The sequence below is a fragment of the Salvelinus alpinus genome, chromosome 19 (genome assembly GCF_045679555.1).
Source record: "Salvelinus alpinus chromosome 19, SLU_Salpinus.1, whole genome shotgun sequence".
NCBI lineage: Eukaryota > Metazoa > Chordata > Actinopteri > Salmoniformes > Salmonidae > Salvelinus > Salvelinus alpinus.
The window spans coordinates 34966586-34984030 of NC_092104.1; the positions used below are offsets into that span (position 1 = coordinate 34966586).

The following is a 17445-nucleotide window of genomic DNA, read 5'->3' on the forward strand; positions in this document are numbered from 1 at the left end:
AAATATGAATTCCCCCCCTGTCCTATACATATAAATACAGCTGAAGTCAGAAGTTTACAAACACCTTAGCCAAATACATTTAAACTCAGTTATTCACAATTCCTGACATTTTATCAGAGTAAAAATTCCCTGTTTTAGATCAGTTAGGATCACCACTTTATTTTAAGAATGTGGAATGTCAGAATAATAGTAGAGAGAATGATTTATTTCAGGTTTTATTTCTTTCATCACATTCCCAGTGGGTCAGAAGTGTACATACACTCAGTTCGTATTTGGTAGCATTGCCTTTAAATTGTTTAACTTTGGTCAAACATTTCGGGAAGCCTTCCACAAGCTTCCCACAATAAGTTGGGTGAATTTTGGCCCATTCCTCCTGACAGAGCTGGTGTAACTGAGTCAGGTTTGTAGGCCTTCTTCCTCACACACACTTTTCAGTTTTGCCCACAAATGTTCTATGGGGTTGAGGTCAGGGCTTTGTGCTTTGTGATACACCAGCTCTGTCAGGAGGAATCTGACAAAATTCACCCAACTTATTGTGGGAAGCTTGTGGAAGGCTACCCGAAATGTTTGACGTTCGACCCAAGTTAAACAATTTAAAAGCAATGCTACCAAATACTAATTGAGTGTATGTAAACTTCTGACCCACTGGGAATGTGATGAAAGAAATAAAAGCTGAAATAAATCATTCTCTCTACTATTATTCTGACATTTCACATTCTTAAAATAAAATGGTGATCCAAACTGACCTAAGACAGGGAATTCTTACTAGGATTAAATGTCAGGAATTGTGAAAAACTGAGTTTAAATGTATTTGGCTAAAGTGTATGTAAACTTCCGACTTCAACTGTATATACACATACAAACTCAGCAAAAACATAAAACGCCCCTTTTTCAGGACCCTGTCTTTCAAAGATAATTGGTAAAAATCCAAATACCTTCACAGATATTCATTGTAAAGGGTTTAAACACTGTTTCCCATGCTTGTTCAATGAACCATAAACAATTAATGAACATGCACCTGTGGAATGGTCGTTAAGACACTAACAGCTTACAGATGGTAGGCAATTAAGGTCACAGTTATGAAAACTTAGGACACCAAAGAAGCCTTTCTACTGACTCTGAAAAACCTCAAAAGAAAGATGCTCAGGGTCTCTGCTCATCTGCGTGAACGTGCCTTAGGCATGCTGCAAGGAGGCATGAGGACTGCAGATGTGACCAGGACAATTAATTGCTATGTCTGTACTGTGAGACGCTTAAGACAGCGCTACAGGGAGACAGGACGGACAGCTGATCTTCCTCGCAGTGGCAGACCACGTGTAACACCTGCACAGGATCGGTACATCAAACCCACCGTCGCTGGACCAGCCAGGACTGTCAAAAAGTGCTCTTCACTGATGAGTTGCGGTTTTGTCTCATCAGGGGTGATAGTCGGATTCGCGTTTATCGTTGAAGGAATGAGCGTTACACCGAGGCCTGTACTCTGGAGCGGGATCGATTTGGAGGTGGATGACCATGACAGGCCTTGGTCTGGGGTGGTGTGTCACAGCATCATCAAACTGAGCTTGTTGTCATTGCAGGCAATCTCAACGCTGTGCGTTACAGGGAAGACATCCTCCTCCCTCATGTGGTACCCTTCCTGCAGGCTCATCCTGACATGACTCTCCAGCATGACAGTGTCACCAGCTATACTGCTCATTCTGTGCATGATTTCCTGCAAGACAGGAATGTCAGTGTTCTGCCATTGCCAGCAAAGAGCCCGGATCTCAATCCCATTGAGCACGTCTGGGACCTGTTGGATCGGAGGGTGAGGGCTAGGGCCATTCCCCCCAGAAATGTCCGGGAACTTGCAGGTGCCTTGGTGGAAGAGTGGGGTAACATCTCACAGCAAGAACTGGCAAATCTGGTGCAGTCCATGAGGAGATGAACTGCAGTACTTAATGCAGCTGGTGGCCACACCAGATACTGACTGTTACTTTTGACCCCCCCTTTGTTCAGGGACACATTATTCAATTTCTGTTAGTCACATGTCTGTGGAATTTGTTCAGTTTGTGTCTCAGTTGTAGAATCTTATGTTCATACGAATATTTACACATGTTAAGTTTGCTTTAAATAAACGCAGTTGACAGTACGTTTCTTTTTTTTGCTGAGATACATACACATAGTACCAGTCAAAAGTTTGGAAACACCTACACATTCCAGGTTTTTCTTTATTTTTACTATTTTCTACATTGTAGAATAATAGTGAAGACAAACTATGAAATAACACATATGGAATCATGTAGTAAACAAAAAGTGCTAAACAATTCAAAATATATTTTATATTTGACATTCAAAGCAGCCACCCTTTGCCTTGATGACAGCTTTGCACACTCTTGGCATTCTTTCAACCAGCTTCATAAGGTAGTCACCTGGAATGCATTTCAAATAAGAGGTTAGCCTTGTTAAAAGTTAATTTATGGATTTTTTCCCCTTCTTAATGCATTTGAGCCAATCAGTTGTGTTGTGACAAGGTAGGGTTGGTATACAGAAGATGGTCTTTTACCAAATAGGACAAAGTCCATATTATGGCAAGAACAGCTCAAATAAGCAATGAGAAACGACAGTCCATCATTACTTAAAGACATGAAGGTCAGTAAATGCAGAAAATTTCAATAACTTTTAAAGTTTCTTCAGGTGCAGTCTCAAAAGCCATTAAGCGCTATGATGAAACTGGCCCTCATGAGGACCGCTACAAGAAAGGAAGACCGAGTTACCTCTGCTGCAGAGGATAAGTTCACAAGAGTTACCAGCCTCAGAAATTGCAGCTCAAATAAATGCTTCAGAGTTCAAGTGACAGACACATCTTAATATCAACTGTTCAGAGGAGACTGAATCAGGCCTTCATGGTTGAATTGCTGCAAAGCAACCACTACTAAAAGACACCAACAAGAAGAAGAGACTTGTTTGGGCCAAAAATAATGAGCAACGGACATTAAATCACAACTGCCGTGTCTTTGTGAGACGCAGAGTAGGTGAATGGATGATATCTGCATGTGTGGTTCCCACCATGAAGCATGGAGGAGGAGGTGTAATGTTGTGGGGGTGCTTTGCTGGTGACACTGTCAGTGATTTATTTAGAATGAGGCACACTTAACCTGCATGGCTACCACAGCATTCTGCAGCGATACACAATCCCATCTGGTATGTGCTTAGTGGGACTATCATTTGTTTTTCAACAGAACAATGACCCAACACACCTCCAGGCTGTGTAAGGGCTATTTAGCCAAGAAGGAGGGTGATGGAATGCTGCATCAGATGACCTAGTCTTCACAATCACCTGACCTCAGCCCAATTGAGATGGTGTCAGATGAGTTGGACCGCAGACTGAAGGAAAAGCAGCCAACAAGTGCTCAGCATATGTGGGAACTCCTTCAAGACTGTTGGAAAAGCATCCCAGGTGAAGCTGGTTGAGAGAATGCCAAGAGTGTGCAAAGCTGTCATCAAAGCAAAGGGTGGCTACTTTGAAGAATGTAAAATATTGTAGCGTTGTACGCTGAGAGTCAGGAAGCAAGTTCAGGGAGTGAATACATTTAATTAATAAATGAACAAAACAAGAAACACGAACAGTGCACCGAAATGAAACAGGAACAATGATGACTGGGGAAGTAACCAAAGGGAGTGACATATATAGAGCAGGTAATCAAGGAGGTGATGGAGTCCAGGTGAGTGTCATTATGCGCATGACGCTGGTGAAAGGTGTGCGCCATAACCAGCAGCCTGGGGACCTAGAGGCCAGAGAGGGAGCACATGTGACAAATATAAAATATATTTTGATTTGTTTAACACTTTTTTTGGTTACTACATGATTCCATATGTATTATTTCATAGTTTTGATGCCTTCACTATTATTCTACAATGCAGAAAATAGTAAAAATAAAGAAAAACCCAGGAATGAGTAGGTGTCCAAACTTTTGACTTGTACTATACATTTATCAAACCTCATGTGTCATCCATATGACGGAAACCCGTCGTAGTGACAGAGCACTTTAACCCCTGCATCACAAGAACACTGGTCGTGTATACACTCATATCAACGTCAGCTGTGCAAGTTGTATACAAACCTTCAAATATGCAATAACTGTAAAGGAGTCAAACCTCCGCTATTTAAAACATAATTCTGTACAGAAAGTGGTTTCCAATAGGAAGATGGTCTAAGACGATGTCCTACATGACATTAATAGATTAATCGTAATGTAGACGTAATGCATTTTGTTGATATTTCTGGTTGAGGAGTGGTTATAATTGTACTGTACACATCCTGGTTTGGTAGATTGTACAAACACTTAAGGGCAAAGTGTTGTATCACTGAGACTTGATTTCTGTGTTGGTTTGCTGGTCATTGGTCTTTGCTATTTGTCTGTTGCAGCTGATAAGCACTTGGTTGTCAATTCAAGTCAGTCAATGGTTATCATGAGCTTAGGATCACAGTTCTGTAACCTGATGCAAATCCCTCTCATAACTTCCTCAGTTCTCCTCCTGGTGGTGTATGCAGGAATATCAACACCATATTGAGCAGTCACCTGCACCTGCATTTATCTTGCATTGTTCATAAGGTTGAAGTCACTGAGCTTTAAGGTTTTAGCTTCATGGTCTCTGCACTGCAATGTGACAGGATATGCTAACACAAAAAGCAAAAGAGGCTCATTTCGTTCATTATTTGATTTCGCTGACCCTGCAAACCCGGGAGAGTATAGCTTGGCTGCAGATGCAAAAAGAGAAATGAAGGAGGGCGGGAGGGCCTTAATGAGGGGGCCTAGTGTCTGGCCAACAGTGCTGATGCTCCACTTTCCCAAATCATCCCCACAGTGGGCCTTGCCTGTACCCTGAGAGCCAATCAGATGACAGCATTGGAACCAGAAGAGGAAGAGTTGGCAGAGGGAGAAGAGGGAAGGTTCCAGAAGAGCCACTTGCGTTTACACTGCCTCCTCTGGTACAGGAAGTCCTCCTTGTCCCGCTCCTTCCGTGCTCTTTGATAGTGGTCGTCCTCCTTCAGGAACCACACTGGTGGCCAGCGGTGCTTCTCAAAGTAGTCCTGGTTGTCTGCAAGAGGCATGGCTCAACAACATTAGCAAGATTAAATGCAGACAGATATGCAGACACAAATGATTAAGATAATGATAACTTCTCAAAAAATCCTGCATTGATGTCAATGGGAGATTTAAATGAAAGTTGTAGTTTCATGCACATATCTTTAGCTAGTATTTGCTTTACTTGTAGATTTGGCCTTCATGTCTCGAGGAAACTTGCGACACACACTATTATAGTTGGTGCAGATGTGGTGAAGGCACCAGCCACTTAGCTGTTGGGCACAGTGGAACTGCCAGAGAGACAAGACATTATAGAAGACCTTACTCCGCACATGATAAGTTTACATTTAAAAGTGCACCACTTGTTAAACAAATTAGCATTAGAAAATCTTGTGAGAATGGAGAAAAACAGTATTAAGTATATATACACACCTATAGAATTGCAATATGAACATGGGCTCCATCTTACCTGAGCCATCTCCAGGTACACCAGCACATCTCCATCAATATCAGCCCCCATCATAGCAGCCTCCATCAATACTGTCACTGTGTAGAGTTCTGTAACAGAGGCATAACACACAGGAGATCACCTAGATCAACAGAATTATATTGCCAAATCTATCTCACAACAGACTTATGCCAAGTAACATACATATTAGGAACAGACAGCTCTCTGAACACACATACTAGCCTAATAGACACTATTTGAAGAGAAGAGAGAGTAAGTGCATGTTATACTCTGTGTGTCTACAATGTGAGTGCAGGTCTTGCCAACAGATGTGGCTTTGTTTAAGAGGGTGTGCGCAAAAACAACTAGAGACCTGTAAGTGCAACCAGGTGTGGGAGGCAAAGACGGTTGGCGAGAACAATGAGCTCCATGGCATCCAGGTCAGTGCGGGAACAGAAGCGCCCAGTGTAGAGGTACTCCAGCACAGCCCTCATACAGCTGCGAGTTGTGTTGGGAAACAGCACCTGAGACAACAGGCACAGATCATCAGGTTTTCCTTCCCTAGTCACTAGTGAATTTTATTGTGATGTGTGTTTATCTGGTTATTTAGGGGACTTGCAGTAGGTCTTGTTATTGTGCACATGATCAAGACCAAGGTTTAAGAAAAGAAAACAGTGGAACACACTGTAGCTCCAGTGAGAGGGTGAAAAGGATTGCCTTACCTCTTTGGTGCAGCTCTCCACAAAGGGCCCCCCAAACATAGCTGCCATCCAGTCACAGCTGGAGATGAGCAGGGGCTTATGGGACATGATCGTTCCATCATCCAGCTTGAACGCTACATCTGGAACACAAAGAGAAATCATACTGCCATTACCTTCTTCTTCCTCTATTATTTATTAAGTCCTGTCAAAGGTTGATCCTGTTTTTGAACAGCAGAGCGGAAACACTTAGCACAGAGTGTACAAAAGCTCTCAGAATTACATGATGTGCTCTCACCAGAGAAGGTGCCTTTGGCCAGGCAGTCTTTGATTCTGTTGGTTCGTCGTACATGGAAGGCTTTGGTGATTTCCTGGTTCATGAAGGCCTCGTTGTTAAGAATATTGGCCACCATCATGCGCAGGTCAAAGACCTCCAGCAGCTCAGCAATGTGTGCAATGTGCATCAGCTCCTTCTCGTGCTCATCCAGCTGGCCTGTGTACAGGTATCGCAGCACAGCGCGGAAGGGCCCCAGCTGCATGGACTGGTCCATGTACACCACAGTCATAGGCCTGGGGTTGTAGGTCACTGGGTCATCCACCAGCTCCTCCTGGATGCTGACAAAAGCTCTGCTCAAGGTAGACAGCAGTTTGCCCCTCCGGCCTCCCTCAGAGTCTCTCAGGGTTCCATCACTGGTGCAGGCCCGCAGGTTGGCCCTGTCGCCCTCGTCAGTGCTCTCACACACATCGAAGCTTGCAGCACGCATCAGCATCTCGCGGCCAGACAGAGCGGTGGCGCGCGTGGGCCGCTCAGACTCCTCAGGTCGGGCGTCCAGGATGAAGAGGTCATAGAACTTGGAGGAGGACGTGGCCAAGTAGATCTTGTGAGCGAAGATTCTCTGCTTCTCCTGTAGGACCAGGATGACATCGGAACACAGGGGGTCCTCTAGAAGACGGCCAGGATGCTCCTCAGTGGTGGTGGGGGGAGGTGGTACAGTGATGATGTGAGGGGGGGGTTTGGGAGGCAGGAAAGGGGCCTGGAGGAGGGGCCGCTGCACATTGCGCAGGTGAGACTTCCAGAACTGCAGGTGGCGCCGTGAGATTAGAGCGGCTCGGATGGCGTTATCAAATACGTCCTTTACTCCAAACTGAGCCACAACACTGGTCTCGTAGTATGGCACTCCCAGCTCTTTGGCCACCTCATGGCCCTTCTCTGGAGGCAAAATCTCATTGGATTTAATCGGTCTGAAAGATGATGACCATAAAAAGGCCAAAAATTAACAAGATTCAGAGCAGCATCAACCTGAGAGTAAATAACAGTGTATATCGTTTACAAATCTTAGTAAAATGTGGAACCTACATTTCTAATGGTGACACAATCAATACATAAATCACAAGCTATCAAATTTCAATTGAGATGCTGGAGTTGAAAAGCACTGTTTGAGATTGAAAGCACTGGACTTAGTAGTTGTATGTAGGGCACCTTGCTAGTGGCCGTCGTGCCCTGTTGACTGCCTCCAGGTCAGCATAGCGCAGGTCCAGCTGGCAGCCCACCAAGATGACTGGAGCCCGGGGGCAGAAGTGCTTGATCTCAGGGTACCACATGGTCTTCACATGGTACAGGGAGTTGGGGTTGGCGATGGAGAAACACAGGACCACCACATCCGACCTGCAGTGACGAGTGAGGTTACGGGAGGGACAGAGAGGAAATGTCCACTAGGTTTACACTGCACCAGTTCCATGATTCGTATGAGTGAACAACGAGGTCAGCTGATCTCACCTTCCATATGCAAAGCGTCGGTCCTTGTGATGGTCCCCGAACGTGTCCCAGAGTCGCAACGACACGCTGACCTCATCCACCACATCCCTAGATCGCTCCAGAACCTGACCGGAGAGACACACCCATGACATCCATGTACATTACCAACAGCAGGGCGTGAAACTAACACCTGATCACCAGTCTAATGAGCTAAGTCCAAGGTAAACATTGTGTGTTGCAGGTTAATCAAAGTGCAACAAGGTTTTACACAACTGTAGCACTTAAAAATAGAGGATTTCAGTATTATTTTCCTTCACTGTCAAGTTGGCTGGTGGATCAAACACTTAATTTCAGACTCTATGCAGCTTCACCTTTCCTCAGCAAGTTCATTATCTAAAACATAGACATGTTATAAAAAACAGACAAATAGATGAAGATTTTCATTAAATAACAATCAAAAAAGGTTACTCCACTACTCACTTCCTGGCAAACTCTGTACTGGTCTATGGCCCAGACAGTGGGTACATGCGTAGCAAGCAATTGGTACTGAGTCAGTGTTGCATTACAGGCCCGGGCACAGATAAGGCGGGTCTTCCCAACAGCGTTGTCCCCTACCACCACACACTTGATAGTCTCAACGTTTGGCCTCTCATAGTCCATGTCAGAATCCATCAACTGGGGCCTGTCAGGGCAGAGAAAAGCAGAGTTTGATAAAATGCCAAAGGATGAAGTTCAAGTTGGTTTATTAGTTATATACACATGATACATGTGTAGTACATAGTGCATTGAAATGCTTACTTACAGGTTAACCTCTCGACAACGCAAAAACAATCAATCAACTGGAGATCAAATATCAGATGTACTGAAGAGCTTGTTCAAAACACTACACTTCATCACGACCCCTCTGACCCCATCAATGAATTCTTCCTTCTGATCACTACAGCACGAGGGATCAATATTTCAGTAAGCCCTGACTCTGCTTCATCTGCATTGCTCACACTGTATACAGTGCTATCAATGGTCGGTCAAGTGACTGCATTCAAAATATGGCTGCCTGACTGAGTGCCTGTGCCAATTCAGAAGGTCCCTGACGTTCCTTACTCTTCTATTTTAACAGACGTCCTGGGGATTTCAGAGTTCTGGAAGTCAAGTAGGATGTGTTCCTGAAATTAAGCACAGACTCTGCTAACCCAATTTGTCCATCTTGGTTATACTCAGGCAGGATCTGAGTCTTGTCATTTTATACAGATTAAAACACCAAGTTTTACTGACAGGAGAGGACATTACATTTACCTGGACAAGGTGTAATAGCATCAAAATCTCTCTCCAACATAAGCCACTTTCAACATAACAAAAGTGTATATGATTCACATTGTTACCCCATGAGATACATCTTTGATCAAATTAAACAGACCACAGTGCCATTATGCAAGGATCCAGCTGAAATCACAGTCCTGTATAAAACACTTGGAACCAAAGCATGTCATTCAGTAAATTCAGCCATGGTCTTACCAATAGGCCTGGCAATGCAGAATAACAGTGTTTTTTAAACAAAAATACTCACACCAACATCTGTCTTCTGATTCATTTACACCATCAGTAATATATAAGCATTCCTCCCTTGCAGTGTCTAAGAGCTTCTTAGCAAGCCTAGAAAACTGTAGGATCCAATATATTGGTGGTGTAGACAGACAGACATCCTCCATCTACAAATAAGGCTGCACTGACTAAATAAAATTGAGAGAATTGGTAAACATAGGCAGGCTACTTTTCCTCACCTCACGTCTCGAAAATGGTGGTTGCTGATCTCGTTATTCAGTTTCCAAGGGAACCAGATTTGCTTCTGTCATATACCCTGCTACCACCCATGCAATGGGCAATATATTGACAGAACATAGACCTATCGTAATCCCGTTGTACTCTAACAGGGGTATGGCAACTGAATAAACTTTACCAGGGGTCCCCAATTACATTCAGCCGTGGGACGATTTTTCCTTGAGCGGATGTTCGGGGGCCGGAACATCGTTATAATTTGTAGGCTACACCGCAAATAGACTGCAAGAATCCCAAATAGACAGCCTATAGTATTTGACAAAAACAGAACACTTTCTAACTTTGATTTACATTGGGATACGATCACATATGCCTATCTATTAATGTGTGGGAATAATTGTTTAATATATATATTTAGTAGGCTATACATTATTTTTTATGGTCAGAAAACCGAATTTGGTCCGCAGGCTACCGATTGGGAAACCCTAGTAGCCTGACAGCCATGCGCAAAAATGTAAACAATGTGTCCAGACTCAGCCAGACTGCACCATGAGGCAACAAAATAGCATAGCATACCAAGCCAGCCACTATACCGTGGGAAATTAGAATCTCACACGTGAATGAAAGCCAATTATTAAAACATACCAGTTGTCCTTCCTATCTGCCTCTTGATACTCATTTATAAAAAGGCACACCCAGTCAACCTCCGGAACGATGAGTTGCAACAATGTAACTGTTTTTCACAATGAGCACGCGAAACTGATGACATTTGAGTTTCGACGAAATTCGAGTGTATCCTGCTGTGTAGGTATTTTTGGTCTCTGTGGGTTGAGTTCCAATATAGGGCTATTATTGGATCGTCGTGCACGCCAATTCATATGAAATAGCTCCAATATTAAGTTACAGAACGGGAGAAGGCGGGGATCTTGGACGTCGGCGAACACTAAAGTCAGGGGTGGATTACCAGTTTACCGGATCACGCTACTGTTTTGGCAGAATAGATTCCTTAGTCCAATGACATTCTCTCTCGTTTGGCATGTTGGCCACGGTCTGAAGCAGACGGCGTTTAGCGAATACCGATAATCGCGTCATCAATCAGCAAGACCTGACCAAGGCACTTTAGTTGCAGTTCAGACCTCTCGTTGTCTAATGCCGGGGCCACCAACTGTCCGTCAGGCTGTGGCATAAAATATGCAAGTATAGCACTAGCCTATCTTGTCTGCAAGGAAGAATGCCGTAGTTATTTAGTTATACTATGGATTTAGTTTAGATTCTAATGAGCCTATGACCATTTAGTTAAGCAGCTTTAGATGAAAACTAGACTGTCATAACTAGTAGCCTAAGTTTGATAGATCATAGCCCAAAATCCACATTATTTCAGAGGATTTCGTTAATTGGATAACATAGCCATAGCCATCTTTACAATAGGATATAGCCGCTACAAGAACTCATCATACGTTCAATTTAAGAAGGATTTAGCTACTAACATTCACCCAGGTTGCTACGAAAGCGTTTTCCACCAAGCCGAGTCACTGGTCATTCGGATCCACTGCATTACGTTATGTAACACCCAGTGATTCCTTATTGTGCCATTTTGTGTTATTGAGGTGCATGCCAAAGTATTCGATAATTACAGTCTATAATTATAGGCCACTAACCCATTGGCCTATCCTTACCGCAACATAAGGAAGTGGTGCATCGGATTGACCGATGTTTGAGACGGAGAAGAGGGCTCCATGGAATGCGGCTTGCACCTGACCGTAGCCTGGTTTGAACTTCATCTTCGCAGCAATGTTAAATGTAGTGGATTAAATATAGGCGACCAGCCGCTCAAGACACCAGAAAAATCCACTTGGTAAAAATAATAAACGTATCATCACTGTGTGTCCGAGGACACTGGTGGGCTTTGAGTCTGTCTGTACCGTCAACAGCAGCTCCAGTCTCCGCCACGCAACGTCAAATAACTACCTCCAGTCACCTACGTAGCTTTTTATAGAGGCACGAGCACAAACAAAAAACCCATTCATTACAAAACTGTGGTCCACTCCAAATCTCCAGAAAATCCCATTCCAAACGTAGGCTAGCCGATTTAGCTGCTGTAACTTTTGGTTCACATTCTATTGTAAAGACAGACTCAGCTAGGCTACTGTAGGCCTATGTGACATATAATGATTAAGGTTATGCCCAAACTTCAAAGATCATGTCTAAAACAAGCAAACTAGTATAACTACCTCATAAAACTGTAGACTATTTCAAACATAATGCGATAACTGGATTTACCAGTTACAAGTTGCTATGACTGTCATGGTGTGGCACTGAGTCAATATGGTTCTGGTCCTGGAATTTGAATTCGATTTTATGATCACTCGCTGCAACCTGGACTCAGGGATCGACCAAACACAGAGCTCACTGTATGGAATTACTTTTGTGCCTTTATTATTAAGCAAACATTTTGAAATTGAGAAGAACATTCTTAGTATTGCAAACAAAAAGAATGATATTGAAAGCAAAACAAATAATAATAATTTTGAAACGAAAAAGCAAAAGTATTGTACCGAGTTAAAATTTGTTTTATATTCGGTTTTCTCTGGTCAATAGCTATTGAACCAAGCGTGCCATGACTATGAAGATGGTATATTCTGAATCAGATAGAGAAAAATCGGTCTAAGGCACTGCATCTCGTGCAAGAGGCGTCACTGCAGTCCCATGGGGCGGCGCACAATTGGCCCAGCATCGTCAGGGTTTGGCCGGGGTAGACCGTCATTGTAAATAAGAATTTGTTCTTAACTGACTTGCCTAGTTAAACAAAGGTTAAATAAACATTTTATTTTTGATTTAAATAATACGATTTCGGATTTCAATCTTAGACAAATCGTGCCGGGAAGATGAAAATTATATATATATTCAGAATCAGGGGAGGATGGACAAAAACGTTATATTATTATTATTGCAATATCCTACAATTTTAAGCGGTATTAATACTAGTCATGGCAGGCTTTGTGTAAGAGCTATTGAAAATTGAAAGGAAAAAAAAGAAAGGATTTTTGTCCATCCTCCCCGATTCAAAATATATCATATTCATGGCACGTTTGTGTAAGAGCTATTGAAGAATGAAATGAAACATTTTTCAACTGTGGATTTTTCTCCATCCACCCCTAATTCAGAACATACCATGTTCATAGTTATGGCATTGTCACGTTCGCTGGAATAATTATCGGACCAAACTGCAGCGCGATATGGTTTCCACATAATATTTATTAGGAAAGGCACAAAACAGCAAAGACAGAACGAAACAAACAACAAACGGTGACTACAGAGGTGCTACGTGCACAAACTCAAAACAATATCCCATAAAATACAGGTGGAAAAAATTATACTTAAATATGATCCCCAATTAGAGACAACGATAGCCAGCTGCCTCTAATGGGGAATCATACCAAACACCAACATAGAAAAGCTAAACTAGAACCCCACATAGAAAATAATAACTAGAAAACCCCCCAGTCACGCCCTGACCTACTATGCCATAGAAAAACAAAGGCTCTCTATGGTCAGGGCGTGACAGTACCCCCCCCAAAGGTGCGGACTCCGGCCACAAAACCTGAAACAAATGGGGAGGGTAGGGGGGGTGATTAGTGTCGGTGGCGGCTCTGGTGCAGGTCGTAGCCCCCACTCAGCTCGCGGATCCGCCAGCATCGGTGGCGGCTCTGGTGCGGGACGAAGAACCCTCTCACCCCGCCAGCATCGGGGGCGGCTCTGGTGCAGGATGAAGAACCCCCTCAGCTCGCGGATCCACCATCTTTGGTTGCGGCTCTGGTGCGGGCCGAAGAACCCGCTCATCCCGTGGATCCAGCCATGGACCCGGGCTGAACACTGTGCCTGGACTGGACCTCGGGATCAAGGAAGGCTCCTGCCATGGAGCGGGACTGGACACCAGATCTGGACTGGACATCAGTGCAGAGGAAGATTCCTGCCATGGAGCAGGACTGGACGCCGTATCTGGACTGAGCACCGGCGCAGGAGAAGGCCCCGTCCATGGAGCTGGACCGGACGCCGTGCCTGGACTGGGCATCGGCGCAGGGGAAGGCTCCCGCCATGGAGCGGGACTGAACACTATGCCTGGACTGGGCACCAACGCAGAAGAAGACTCTGGCCTTGGAGCTGGACTGGACGCCGTGCTTAGACTGGGCATCGGCGCAGGGGAAGGCTACGGCCATGGAGCTGGAGGTTCCGGGCTGTGGACCGTCTCAGGAGGTTCCGGGCTGTGGACCGTCTCATGAGGTTCCGGGCTGTGGACCGTCTCAGGAGGTTCCGGCTGTGGACCGTCTCAGGAGGTTCCGGACTGTGGACCGTCTCTGGAGGTTCCGGACTGTGGACCGTCTCTGGAGGTTCCGGACTGTGGACCGTCTCTGGAGGTTCCGGACTGTGGAACCGTCGCCGGAGGTTCCGGACTGTGGAACCGTCGTCGTAAGCTCCGGACTGGGGAACCGTCGCCGGAAGCTCCGGACTGGGGAACCGTCGCTGGAGGTTCCGGACTGTGGACCGTCGTCGGAGGTTCCGGACTGTGGAACCGTCGTCGTAAGCTCTGGACTGGGAACCATCGCCGGAAGCTCTGGACTGGGAAGGCGTACTGGAGGCCTGATGCGTGGGGCCGGTACAGGTGGCACCGGACTGGTGACACGCACTTCAGGGCGAGTGCGGGGAGCAGGCACAGGACGTATCTGACTGGGAAGGCGCACTTGAGGGAGAGTGTCGAGGAGCAGGCACAGGACGTACCGGACTGGGAAGGCGCACTTGAGGGAGAGTGCGAGGAGCAGGCACAGGACGTACCGGACTGGGAAGGCGCACTTCAGGGAGAGTGCGAGGAGAAGACACATGACGTACCGGACTGGAGAGGTGCACTTGAGGCCAGAAGCGTGGAACCGGCACAGGTTGCACCAGACTGCTAACCGGATCCTCTGGTAGGTTGGTCGTTTTTCAACTCATTCCCTATTGAAGATACAGTGGGATATGGGTCATGTTGCACTTCCTAGGGCTTCCACTAGATGTCAACAGTCTGTGAAGTGGGGCCGAATGAGAGGGGAATGAGTCAGAGGTCTGGCAGAATGCTTTGAGCTCGTGTCGCTTGTTCACGTGAGAGCGAGCTCTGTTCCATAGCTTTTCTACAGACAAAGGAATTCTCCGGTTGGAACATTATTGAAGATTTATGTTAAAAACACCTTAAAGATTGATTCTATACTTCGTTTGACATGTTTCTACGGACTGTAATATATCTTTTCGTCTGAACTTTTGCCTGGACCTGCCCGCGCGTCGTGAGTTTAGATTGTGTACTGAACACGCGAACAACAAGGAGGAATTTGGACATAAATTATGGTCTTTATGGAACAAATCAAACATTTATTGTGGAACTGGGATTCCTGGGAGTGCATTCTGACGAAGATCATCAAAGGTAAGTGAATATTTATAATGCTATTTCTGACTTATATTGACTCCAACATGTCTGATATCTTCTTGGGTTGTGTTGGTCTCTGAGCGCCGTACTCAGATTATTGCATGGTTTGCTTTTTCCGTAAAGTTTTTTTGAAATCTGACACAGCGGTTGCATTAAGGAGAAGTATATCTTTAAATCTGTGAATAACACTTGTATCTTTTATTAATGTTTATTATGAGTATTTCTGTGATTTGATGTGGCTCTGTGTAAATTCACGGGATGTTTTGGAGGCAAAGCCAAATGTAAACTGAGGTTTTTGGATGTAAATATGAACTTGATCGAACAAAACATACATGCATTGTGTAACATGTTGTCCCGGGAGTGTCATCTGATTAAGAATATCAAAGTGAGAATTCTGTGACTGGTCAATGTTCAACTCATCGCCTATTCAATTCCCTGTAAGATATGGAACAGGGCTCCGGGCAGCCGAGCGGAAATGGAGGAAAACTCGCCTCCCTGCGGACCTGGCATCCTTTCACTCCCTCCTCTCTACATTCTCCTCTTCTGTCTCTGCTGCTAAAGCCAATTTCTACCACTCTAAATTCCAAGCATCTGCCTCTAACCCTAGGAAGCTCTTTGCCACCTTCTCCTCCCTCCTGAATCCTCCTCCCCCTCCTCCCCCCTCCTCCCTCTCTGCTGATGACTTCGTCAACCATTTTGAAAAGAAGGTCGACGACATCCGATCCTCGTTTGCTAAGTCAAACGACACCGCTGGTTCTGCTCACACTGCCCTACCCTGTGCTTTGACCTCTTTCTCCCCTCTCTCTCCAGATGAAATCTCGCGTCTTGTGACGGCCGGCCGCCCAACAACCTGCCCGCTTGACCCTATCCCCTCCTCTCTTCTCCAGATCATTTCTGGAGACCTTCTCCCTTACCTCACCTCGCTCATCAACTCATCCTTGACCGCTGGCTACGTCCCTTCCGTCTTCAAGAGAGCGAGAGTTGCACCCCTTCTGAAAAAACCTACACTCGATCCCTCCGATGTCAACAACTACAGACCAGTATCCCTTCTTTCTTTTCTCTCCAAAACTCTTGAACGTGCCGTCCTTGGCCAGCTCTCCTGCTATCTCTCTCAGAATGACCTTCTTGATCCAAATCAGTCAGGTTTCAAGACTAGTCATTCAACTGAGACTGCTCTTCTCTGTGTCACGGAGGCGCTCCGCACTGCTAAAGCTAACTCTCTCTCCTCTGCTCTCATCCTTCTAGACCTATCGGCTGCCTTTGATACTGTGAACCATCAGATCCTCCTCTCCACCCTCTCCGAGCTGGGCATCTCCGGCGCGGCCCACGCTTGGATTGCGTCCTACCTGACAGGTCGCTCCTACCAGGTGGCGTGGCGAGAATCTGTCTCCGCACCACGTGCTCTCACCACTGGTGTCCCCCAGGGCTCTGTTCTAGGCCCTCTCCTATTCTCGCTATACACCAAGTCACTTGGCTCTGTCATATCCTCACATGGTCTCTCCTATCATTGCTATGCAGACGACACACAATTAATCTTCTCCTTTCCCCCCTCTGATAACCAGGTGGTGAATCGCATCTCTGCATGTCTGGCAGACATATCAGTGTGGATGACGGATCACCACCTCAAGCTGAACCTCGGCAAGACGGAGCTGCTCTTCCTCCCGGGGAAGGACTGCCCGTTCCATGATCTCGCCATCACGGTTGACAACTCCATTGTGTCCTCCTCCCAGAGTGCTAAGAACCTTGGCGTGATCCTGGACAACACCCTGTCGTTCTCAACTAACATCAAGGCGGTGACCCGTTCCTGTAGGTTCATGCTCTACAACATTCGCAGAGTACGACCCTGCCTCACGCAGGAAGCGGCGCAGGTCCTAATCCAGGCACTTGTCATCTCCCGTCTGGATTACTGCAACTCGCTGTTGGCTGGGCTCCCTGCCTGTGCCATTAAACCCCTACAACTCATCCAGAACGCCGCAGCCCGTCTGGTGTTCAACTTTCCCAAGTTCTCTCACGTCACCCCGCTCCTCCGCTCTCTCCACTGGCTTCCAGTTGAAGCTCGCATCCGCTACAAGACCATGGTGCTTGCCTACGGAGCTGTGAGGGGAACGGCACCTCCGTACCTTCAGGCTCTGATCAGGCCCTACACCCAAACAAGGGCACTGCGTTCATCCACCTCTGGCCTGCTCGCCTCCCTACCTCTGAGGAAGTACAGTTCCCGCTCAGCCCAGTCAAAACTGTTCGCTGCTCTGGCA

The 17445-nt window shown here is 45.8% G+C and overlaps 1 protein-coding gene across 4 annotated transcripts; it reads right to left on the reverse strand.

Annotated features, from left to right (window-relative positions):
• Positions 1-783: 783 nt before the first annotated feature.
• Positions 784-11929, reverse strand: LOC139545433 (rho-related BTB domain-containing protein 2-like). Of its 4 annotated transcripts, XM_071353186.1 has the most exons (11): positions 11418-11929; positions 8449-8650; positions 7990-8093; positions 7693-7878; positions 6511-7454; positions 6237-6355; positions 5888-6038; positions 5536-5624; positions 5251-5356; positions 4862-5079; positions 784-3764 (listed from the first exon to the last, which is right to left on the reverse strand). In XM_071353186.1, the coding sequence occupies exons 1-10, from the start codon at positions 11477-11479 to the stop codon at positions 4874-4876; spliced, it is 2169 nt and encodes a 722-aa protein (XP_071209287.1). In that variant the 5' UTR covers positions 11480-11929; the 3' UTR covers positions 784-3764; positions 4862-4873. The 4 variants fall into 4 exon arrangements, with proteins under 4 accessions (XP_071209287.1, XP_071209286.1, XP_071209288.1 ...); XM_071353185.1 differs by having other exon boundaries at positions 784-5079; positions 11418-11928; XM_071353187.1 differs by lacking the exon at positions 11418-11929 and adding an exon at positions 10387-10734 and having other exon boundaries at positions 784-5079.
• Positions 11930-17445: the final 5516 nt, after the last annotated feature.

What these genes read in the sequence shown, in the direction of transcription:
- LOC139545433 (XM_071353186.1), bottom strand. Translation starts at nt 11,479, where the DNA reads ATGGAGCCCTCTTCTCCGTCTCAAACATCGGTCAATCCGATGCACCAC. An exon ending in TGTACCTGGAGATGGCTCAG is followed by an intron (nt 5,357 to 5,535) that starts GTAAGATGGAGC and finishes TCTCTCTGGCAG; the next exon opens with TTCCACTGTGCCCAACAGCT. An exon ending in CATGAAGGCCAAATCTACAA is followed by an intron (nt 5,080 to 5,250) that starts GTAAAGCAAATA and finishes TGCCTCTTGCAG; the next exon opens with ACAACCAGGACTACTTTGAG.